Here is a 10,010-nt window from a genome sequence, read left to right on the forward strand (position 1 = left end):
GTTGTATCATGCTGGGTGACTTTAGGTTGCTGACATTCTGATCCTCTAACAGATTATGCTGTATTCTTAAAATGCTTATCCCTTTATTTCAGTTTTGCCACTTTAGAGGGCTTTCAGTTACACTGCAATGATGAAAGGTTCTTCGAGCCAGTGTGAACACTCGGTTGCTACCGCTGTTACTACTTCACGTCTGTACACAAAGCACCCCACATCTGACTCTACCTGTGCGCACACTTAAAATATGTTTCACAGCAACAAAAAGGCAGCGTGGGCCCCAAAAACACCAGAGCAGGTATCTAGTCAACCCCAGCCATACAGGACTCGATCTAGAGGTCCTTATACATACAACATTCCCGCTGAAGTCAGTGGGAGTTTTCCCTGAGTCAAGACTAAATTGATGCTCCCCTTAAAACCAAACTACAAAGGAGGAAAACACCTTGCACCTCACCCAGCAGTGACTGTGGAGTGATGCACTGTGGGTTCACTTGCTGGTGAAGCTCATCATCACATTGATGGAGAGCCTTTCTAGAGTTTCTAGGGGTCAGCATTGGTAAATTCCCAAGAAGTGAGAATAGTTTTGTTTTGAGGAGAGTGTGTATCCATGAGCAGGGAGAGTCTATCAGGTGGAGCCCACATAAAGGTTTTCTGATCCTGTTTTAGCCTAGTTGCTAGGTTCTTCATCCCAGTGCCAGGCCTGCTAATGGTTAAATCCAGTTTCAGTGCTTTTTCTAACTGTAGTTAGCTGGTTTTCTTTCCAGGTAGGTGGCTTACTCTCTTAGGTCTTAAAACATCAAGACTTGCTCTTCTGTTGCTTGTGCATTGGCAGTGAATCTTGTCTTTATTGCCAAAGACAACAGTGGCAAAAGGGCACAAGAGCCCAACCGGGCAGGTAGATATTGAATAGATATGGGCCTGAAATCAAAGCACCAGATCCAGACCTGGCTGAACTTGGGTGAAGTTTGGATCTGGATTCAGATCCAAACTTCACAGTTGGTCCCATCTTTATAATGGGCTGAACCAAAATCCTGGATCTGAATACTGTGGGAATGTGCAGATCTGGATTCGCTATCTATGGCTTGATCCCATCTCTAATACGGAATCTGTACTGTTTCCTTTTTCTGATCTTTGCTTATCCTTTCTGGTGAATATGAATCCATGTTGGAAAATTCAGTCTGTTTATATTTAACTAAAACATGCCTGAAATTCGCTGCATTCTCCACAGTAGAGGGGCAGCACTAGAAACAGCAGCGTGTTTCCCCCGATACACCACTCCTCTTTTACGTGTCTTGGCTCTACACACGAAGGACCACCCTTTGGAGAGGGAGGAGCACTCAGTGACCACAGCTCATTCAGTCACTGCTCTCTGCTTCAGCTGCTACATAGGGTCTGTCTACACTGCAATTAGACACCTTTGGCTGGCCCAAGCCAATTGACTTGGGCTTTCAGGGATGGGGCTGTTTAATTCCAGTGTAGACATTTTGGCTGCAGCTCAAGCTCTGGGACCCTCCAATCTTGCAGGGTCCTACAGCCTGGGCTCCAGCCCGAGCCTGAACGTCTACTCCACAATTAATCAGGCCCTTAGCCTGAGCCCCGTGAGCCCGAGTCAACTGGCATGGGCCAGCCAAGGGTGTCTAATTGCAGTGTAGACGTACCCTGAGTGTTAGAAGGGTGGAACTGGACTAAACCTCATCTATTCATAGACTACCAAAATGCCAAGCATGCAGTAGCAATTCCTGGCTTTCATCAACTTGGGCTGCCATCAGATGAGCAGCCTAAAGATGAAAGGCTCCCTACCCTACTACCCTGAAGTGTCGAACCTGGCCGCAGTAGCTTTCCTGGTGCCGTTTTTTTTTAAAAAAAATAAGTTTGTAGTTCACTTTCATAGCTCTCAAAATTTCCCCCCTGCAGTTCCCTTTTTGTCAGCTGTCTGGGCGAATACCAGATTCTCCTGGCAAAAATACATGAAATACTGTTGTGTTTTAAAATGAACTAAATTTGGCTGTATGCAGTGTTGTTGTAGCTGTGTTGGTCGCAGGATATTCGAGAGACAAGGTGGGTGAAGTAATATCTTTTATTGGACCAACTTCTCTCAGTGAAATAAAGATCCAGTAAAAGATATTACCTCACCCACCTTGTCTCTCTAAATTTGGCCAGACAGACATAATTTACTTTAATTCTCCTGCGTTTAATACCTGGCTAATTTCCAAGGGTTTTTCTCATGTGTTGGAGGGTACAGGGCTGGGGAGAAGTAGTTTCTTGCTGCTGGGAGACTGAGGGGATTGGTACAAGCTCCCTGCCTTCCTGCTGTATAAAACATCTCTCCCCTTTGATTAGGCTGCCAATATGACCTAGCTCCCCAACTGGTGCGCTGGGCCAAAAACCAGCAAGGGAAAGCAGACTACACTGGGGTGTTAAGCTGAGGGCACAGAGGAACCAGTATGGAATAATTGAGCCTGTTGTCTTGGCTGCATTAAGGATTAAGGTCCAGATCCTCAAAAGGTACTAAGGCCTCTAACTTCCACTTCGAGCTGAAAAAGTGGAGCAAAGAGAAATTATTCATAGCTACTAAGGTCAGAAGGGACCATTATGATCATCTAGTCTGACTTGCAGCATCAGAGTTCATTGCAAATTGTGCTAATTTTGTATAAAACTGTGCTAAGTTAAGAATTACAGAGCAGCAATGACAGTCTGCAATTGGCCACTCAAATGGTTATTCCAGTGTGAATGAATGAATGAATAGCTCCAATACATGAGCCAGTCACACCTAATTCAGCTCACACAAACAAATGAATTTGTTTTTGAATTGCAGAGTTCACTAGAGGTCAAAAATGCTGAAGGTCGAAAACATATTACGACACTACATCTGCCAAATCTACTTCATTGAACTATTTTTAACTCCTCACTAAAGATGGGCAGCAATGAGGCCAAATGCAAGCATGAGAGGAAGTTCTAAATACACCCAAGCACGGATGACAAAATCACACAAAAGGTATGGGCCTGCAGTATCCACTCACATAACAGGTAAGAGCCCCAGCAAGAATGGGATGGCATGTCATTTGTGTTCTCTTTGTTTTGGCTGAACATAATTTATGCTGGGTTAGGAAGGTTAAACCATGTCAGAAAAATCCTAGACAGAGGGAAATGTAGTATCAGTATGTATTGGGCCTGAGTGTGGTCTTATTCTGGAGTAAATTGGGATAAGCTCCACGGAAATCAATGGAGTTATATTGCTGTGGGGACAGAATCAGGTTCCACTATAGCCAGGAGAGTCTAGGAATAGGTTGGCTGAGTTTTTAATGAGAGCAAGAGGATAAGAAGTGTTAAATCTGAAGAAAAAACTAAATCTGAATAATCCATCTGAGCAAGACTTTTCCCTGAAATATCCCTGATATGGGCCACCCCTGAGCCATGTTTGGGGAGTTTATTGAAATCTCAGCATCCAGCTGTCAAGCCATTTCTATGGGAGACCTCTTTAAAGGAGAGATGGGCCAAACAGGAACCCTGGATCAAAACATAGGGGGAGTTCAGATCTGGATCCAGACTTCATATCTCAGGTCTATGATGGGCATTTTATTCCACAGCCTGGCTCATGCTACTGAATATATATATACAGGTAGAATCAAAATTAGTTTAGGGCTGTACTGTGCCTATAAAGCTCAGCTCTGCATTGGAGGTAGAGTGGAGCCACACCAGCCCGCCACCGGGTCCAGAATACTCCCCAGCAAGCCCTGGTCCATCTGAGCAGGCTGCTGTAGAGGGGGCCAAAAGCTGTGACAACGTGGCCTTTAACTTGCATAATACCAATGGATTAACGGGAGGCCCAGACATCCTCTGACTGAACTATTAACAATTATTGCCTTTTGTTATTGTCCCTTCTGGAAATTGAGAACAACTGTTGCTTGTGCTCGTTTAGTGGGTCTAATGGAGTCCCCCTAGGCTGTCCTGCCTTCTGCTGGCTATGCTGATGTTAGCAGTCTCCTCAATTTCAAGATACCAGATCCACTGCGTTCTAACATACTTGGCGAAAATATTTTGTAGCAAGAGCATTTGCCTGGGATTTGTTAACACACAATGGACGAAATTTATCTCTGGTGTAATTCTGCTTACTCAAGTGGGTTTATGTTAGGGATAAATATGTCCTGAAAGACCAAGTGTGATCTTGGTGAGGGCAGGGGCAAGTCTATTGATGTCTTTTAGCACAGGGCTGAGCAGCTAGTACAAGGACCTGAGTAGAATGGAGACAGGGTAGGTGAGGGAATATCTTTTATTGGTCTAACTTCTGTTCATGGAAGGCACAAGCTTTTGGGTTACACCGAGCTCTACTTCAGGGCTGGGGAAGGAAGCAGAGTCAACCCTGAAGAAAGGCTCTGGGTAGCTTGAAACCCTGAACCTTCATGTTTAAGCACCTAAATAAGCGGTCAGATATCAAGTAAACCCCTGAAATCAATGGGAACGATTGGGTGCTCAATTCTTTTGAAAATCTAGCCATTTATTAGGATCCTAACTATGGGATCACATTTTTTGAAATCTCAGCCTATAACATCCCGATTTTACTCAATCTTTGGTTATTACAGGTCTCTATAGGGTGTGTTCACTGTCGGAAAATTTAAGTCTTACCATGTATTGTTTAATATTTGGTAACTAACAAGTAGTTAAAGTTAAGCATGTGCTTAAGTCCTATTTAAATCAATGGGTTTTAAGTGCCTTGCTGAGTCAGGACTCCTGTCTTTCTTATTAATTCAATGGCACCTTCCAGTGATTGAACTATCCAGCGATACCTGTTTAAGGTGACCAACATAAAAATATTTTTAAACACTAATTATTTGATTCCTGATATTTTGACTCAATTAAATATATGATCAAAATAATTGAAGATGCTCTATGTAGGACAGGATGATTGTATAGTGTATGCTCATTTTTATTTTCATGTCTGTTGGTTTTGCAGAGGAGAAACTCCCGTTTTGTGATTCCATAAGGTGAATTAATATAAAGCAATACATTCTGGAAGAAGAATTCTAGGAGAAAACATTACAAACAGTTGGAAATATCCAATAGAATCTTCTATCTATTTGACATATGCAATTAATGCTTGGGATAATTTATTCATGACTCACAAAGACAATGCAGGGAAATAGGAAACACATGGATGGACTTAGTGACTCCTCTAGTTTAGGGAGCCTCCTGGATGATACAGACAGAGAGGTATGCAGCCTCACAGACCGAGCATTCAAGAGTTTGTGCGTGGCAGAGCTTGAAGCATGTGACAAGGAATTGGAGCTTGTCATTTCACCGGAAATCACCCACCAGTTATCTAGTAAAATTCACCAAGGGACACTAAACCATGCCATCAAGAAAAGTAATATCTGCAATAAGTTATCACTGAAAAACAACGAGCATACAACACGGGCTTCAACATTCCAGCAATTACCAAAACCTGTTCAAGAAGAGAAAAAAGTAGCTAAAAACAGCACCGTGGAAAGGAAAAAGCCAAATTTGCCAGCATCTGGGCCAAGGAAAAACAAACATGTCTCTAAAGTGTCCTGTTTGATTAACACATTTGATAAGGCTGAAAACCAATGTCCAGAAGGTTCCCTGGGAGCAGTCAAACAGCCAGTTAAAAATAGTTCTCAAAAATACAGATTAATTCAGGGAAATGACATGGCTTTCTGGGATGACACAGCGATTTTAAACATCCAAAGGGAACTTTCCCAATTTTCTGGTGTGTGTCGAGATAACCACTGGCTCAGTGACAAACGTGAGGTCCAGAAAAGACATAATAAAATTGATGTGGGCTATTGTGGTCCAGATGGTTATCATCCTGCACTGATGAACACTTCAAACGTATTTAAGGCAAATCTCACCAGCTCTTCTAAAAAGACAGTCAAAAGCAGGCGTGGGAAAGTTAAAGAGCCAGCCAAAAAGGGCAATTTTCTTCACAGTGAGAACAGTGCTTTTGAATCATGGAATGCCCATCATAATAAACTGAGTGAAAAAGAGGAATCTGCAGATATTATACCAAAAAAGGAGGCTATTACACACTTTGAAGAAACACCATTGGTTACAGGATCCTACACATCTAAACATAAACCACCACCCAGAAAGGCCACAGGTGCTAGAATTCAGGAAAAGGATTTCCTAATGGATCTATTTCCCCGCACAACTGAATTCCAGGACCATGTCACACCAGCAACTGTACCTCAGGTCCTTGGCCCACTAATACCTGTACACCCTGTCCCTCCAGCAGCTGAGTTTCAGGTTCCTATTCCACCAGCACCTGTACCCCAGGTCTCTGGCCCATCAACATCTGAACCCCAGGTTTCTGTTCCACCAACATCTGTACCCCAGGTCTCAGGTCCATCCCTAGCACCCATGTCCCAGGTCCCTGCTCCCCCCACATCACCTGTATCCAAGGCCCCTCCTCCACTACCATCTGTGTCCCAAGTCACTTGCTCTCAGAAGAAGGCAACAAAACCTGAATTGGACTATATCTGTCCACCATGGAGGAAACAGAGGAATATAAAAGGGGTAGCGGCGAAAGCACAGGAGAGTTCAAATGAAAAGTTACAGCTCAGTGGAGAAGAATTCTCTTTTTATAAAAAGCCATCTGCTGTCGAACCTTTTGCTGACACAACTGCAGTAGGTAACCAGGTAAACTCCCCTGAATCCATTAGTCCCTCTTTCAACATCACAAAACTTTTAACACCCATCATACCATTAAAACAAGAGACAGAAAATCAACCAGTGCTGGTGACACCACCAATACCTGACACTGCAGCAGCAAAAGAACATGAGGGAAGTGGATTTAGTGATTGTCAATCTCGGGATAATTACAAGTCTAAAGCACCAAGTTTATTATTCAACCTGAAGGATGTCCGAAAACGTGTTAAAAGCACTTATAGTCCCTCTCCTCTCTTAAAAGAGAAAAATAAGACTAAGGAAAACATGAAACAAGAAAGTATAAAAATGAATGCGACAGTGTCCACTTTTCTAGAAGAAAGTAGCTTAGAGGTTGCAGAGAGAGATGAATTAAGCCATGGCCCTTTTGTACAAACTGACAGTATCCAGGAAAAGGACAATAAAACTGATTTAGAGGGACACTTCACAGATAATTACCTATCTTTAAGTTCACCCCAAGCAACAGTAAATACTTCATTTTACCAAAATCAGGACAATGTGCAACAGGATGATTCAAAAAACAAAGACCTACTGAAAGACACTGAGAACAGTGAAAATGTGTCTATCTCTGGACACCAGTCAAATGAACACGGTTTAAGGAAAAGTCGACATTATCCGTCACTGAAAGGCTGCAGTAGAGACAATGCAAATGCAAAAGCTGCACAGCAAATGCAAATGTATAGTTCCAGTGTACAAGGCCACAAAAGTGAGAGAGCTGCTGAAAGCCAGGATGGAAATGATGACCCTAAAATACCCCCCAAACTTCTTTCATCAGCAGAAGATGGTGTTCCTTACAATGCAAATCAAACCAGTGTAAGAAGTAGCAATGAAAATAAAGGCAAAACCAGCAGTAGTTCTTCTGAATACTCTTTTGTGACCACAGTCGATCAGCCATTTCAGGAGGAGCCCTTTTCACTGATTCGGCTGTTTCAGAAAGCATGCCTTGAGGAAAGTCACAGGAGTAGGAATAAAATGAATGTAGATGACAAGGAAAGTAGTAAAGGGAAAGGGAAAATGGTAGGGAAAGAGGAGTTGCAGTATTATGCTTTTAGTAACTGTGACACTAGCACGGAAGAGCGGTGTGAGGGAAAGGTGGCACAGGGTGAGAGTGAGAGCATGGCAGAAGAGAGATTGATGAGTGAGAAGAGGGAAGAGGTCAATAGAATGAATTCTGCAGCAGAAGGCAACAAGGATACTTCCACCTCCCAGTCAGAAGAGCCAGCATTATCACTTTCTTCAAATTCATTCAAACCCAGTCTGTTTCTGATTAAAGACAACACATTCAAATCATCTCCTGTGATAAAGGCAGTCAAGCTACCTCTGCTTAGGTCCTTGTCCTCAGAAGACACAGTCAGTAGTAGTTACAGGGAAACAGAAAGCAGATTGGAAGCTACCGTAGAGAAGGACAAGCAGCTTTACAGGCAGGGCCAAGGTACACCTAGCATTCAAGAGATTTACCGGTCATTATCAAGAAACATAAAAGAACAGGATGCAAGAGATGCACTAATCAGAAATGAGGATGCCAGTGCACTGGGATCTACTCCAGCTAGCATGGGCTTTCAAGGGGCAGATAACACCAAACTGATATGGGAGCCCACCCTTTCAGAAGATGTAGGGAGTTTTTCATTAGGGATGTCGAGGAAAGATGGTGAAGTGACTCATACTTTATTAAATAAAGTTGGGAAAAGTAATGAGGAAAGTGTGCACCGCAGCAAAGAGAAGCCCACGGTTGGAAAGACGAAGCACTACTTAGCACGGTCAAAATCAGCTTTAGGAGCTAGCTCAGCGCAAAACAAATTGGGCTCCCCTTCAGAAGAGAAGGCAAATTATTTTAAGAATTATCTTTTGTCTAATCGAAGAGGTGGGTCATGTGCAAAAAAAATAATCACTAGGGAGATAAGTTCTCCGGCAAGAAGCTTGGTCTTAGAGAACCATGTGTATTGTCCTGTAACCAGTGATGTTTCAAGAGACATCAGATACTTGGAAGAAACACCTGCTGTGTTAGACGATCTTGCGTGTACCATTGTAACAAGCCCAAGGTCAGACAGCATTATGTGCTCCGCTGTTACCAGTCCACTGTCAGAGAAAATTGCCAGTGTAACGAAGGCAGAGGATATTACAGATTCCACTTCGTTGAATTTGGTAACAAAGAACCACGCTGATATTTCTGCAGAGGAAATACTCGAGTCAACGCGGAGGAGCCTGCTCACTGAGGACACCAGCGATTCTAGACGGACAAACGAGAGATCACAGAGTTGTATGGAGAAACCGCTGGGCAAGCCACCTGCGGTGCCACCGAAAAGCGAAAAGGCCCTGCGCCGAGCAAAAAAACTGGCCAACAAGAGAAAAAAGATAGAGGCACAGCAGAAGAACCTTCCAACGGAGCACCCAGCTACTGTTGTGAGAAAGCTGTCCCATTCTGGACAGATTCCATTATCCCCCGTAACCCTGATCCATTCTCCACCATCTCCTGGGTCCCGTTCGCCTTTCCCTCCTTCAGAATCGAGCATGGTGAGACTCAGAGGTGCCCAGTCAGTAAGCCCCACACCCTCTTTACCTGCAACTCAGCGTAAACTCCTTCAAGATCCTGACTCAGGGCAGTACTTCGTCGTCGATCTATCCGGTCAGGTTCATTTCAAGACCTTTTATGAGCCAGAAACTGGCAAATACATCCAAGTACCAATCCATTCCTCAGAAAGGGGCTTACACCAAACCGCCTCTTTGGAAAATTTTAATTCTCCTTGTGTATTGTACCCTAGTGCGCTACCTTTACCCATGGCAACTATGAGATCAGTTTCCCAACTCTCTGAACCTCTTCCACTAATGCAGAAAGTACCAGGAGCATCAGCAGAAGCAGCTGAAGACTGGCAGCAAGACGGCAGAGATGCTCAATTGCTCGAGAGTCAACCCTATATTGAACCTGTATCTGACTCACACAGTCAACATGCTGAGGAAACTCAGTGTAATTGTACAAGAGACACGAGTCCAGCTGCAAACATGGACATCATTTCAATCAGCGATTTAGAGGATTTTGCTGTTGAAGGGATATCTTAAGAACTGAAATGATAAATTAATTGAAATATAAATCTATTCAGACACAGACTCACATTTGATATTTGTAAACACTTACAGTCTGAATCTTGTTGTGGCTAGGTTGGGTGAGAAGGAAAATGAAGGCTTGCATCTCCAAAGGGGAGAGGTGTCACTGTGAAGAAATTTGCTGTTGGGGTCAACCCCCAGCTTATCAATAAGACAAAGGGGCAATGCTAGCAAAATACAAATCTGATGGTAGGAAACCACCCACTGCTGCTGCTACTGCTGTTGCTTTGCCACTA

At 43.4% G+C, this 10,010-nt stretch overlaps 1 protein-coding gene across 1 annotated transcript; it reads left to right on the plus strand.

Annotated features, from left to right (window-relative positions):
* Positions 1–5,121: 5,121 nt before the first annotated feature.
* LOC311523646 (cardiac-enriched FHL2-interacting protein) lies at positions 5,122–9,729 on the plus strand (the record flags this gene model as incomplete). The annotated part of the gene is made up of 1 exon (XM_084633841.1): positions 5,122–9,729. The coding sequence occupies one exon, from the start codon at positions 5,122–5,124 to the stop codon at positions 9,727–9,729; it is 4,608 nt and encodes a 1,535-aa protein (XP_084489967.1).
* Between the last annotated feature and the right edge of the window lie 281 nt (positions 9,730–10,010).

The sequence above is a fragment of the Lepidochelys olivacea genome (genome assembly GCF_965140295.1).
Source record: "Lepidochelys olivacea isolate rLepOli2 genome assembly, chromosome: 7".
Lineage (NCBI taxonomy): Eukaryota > Metazoa > Chordata > Testudines > Cheloniidae > Lepidochelys > Lepidochelys olivacea.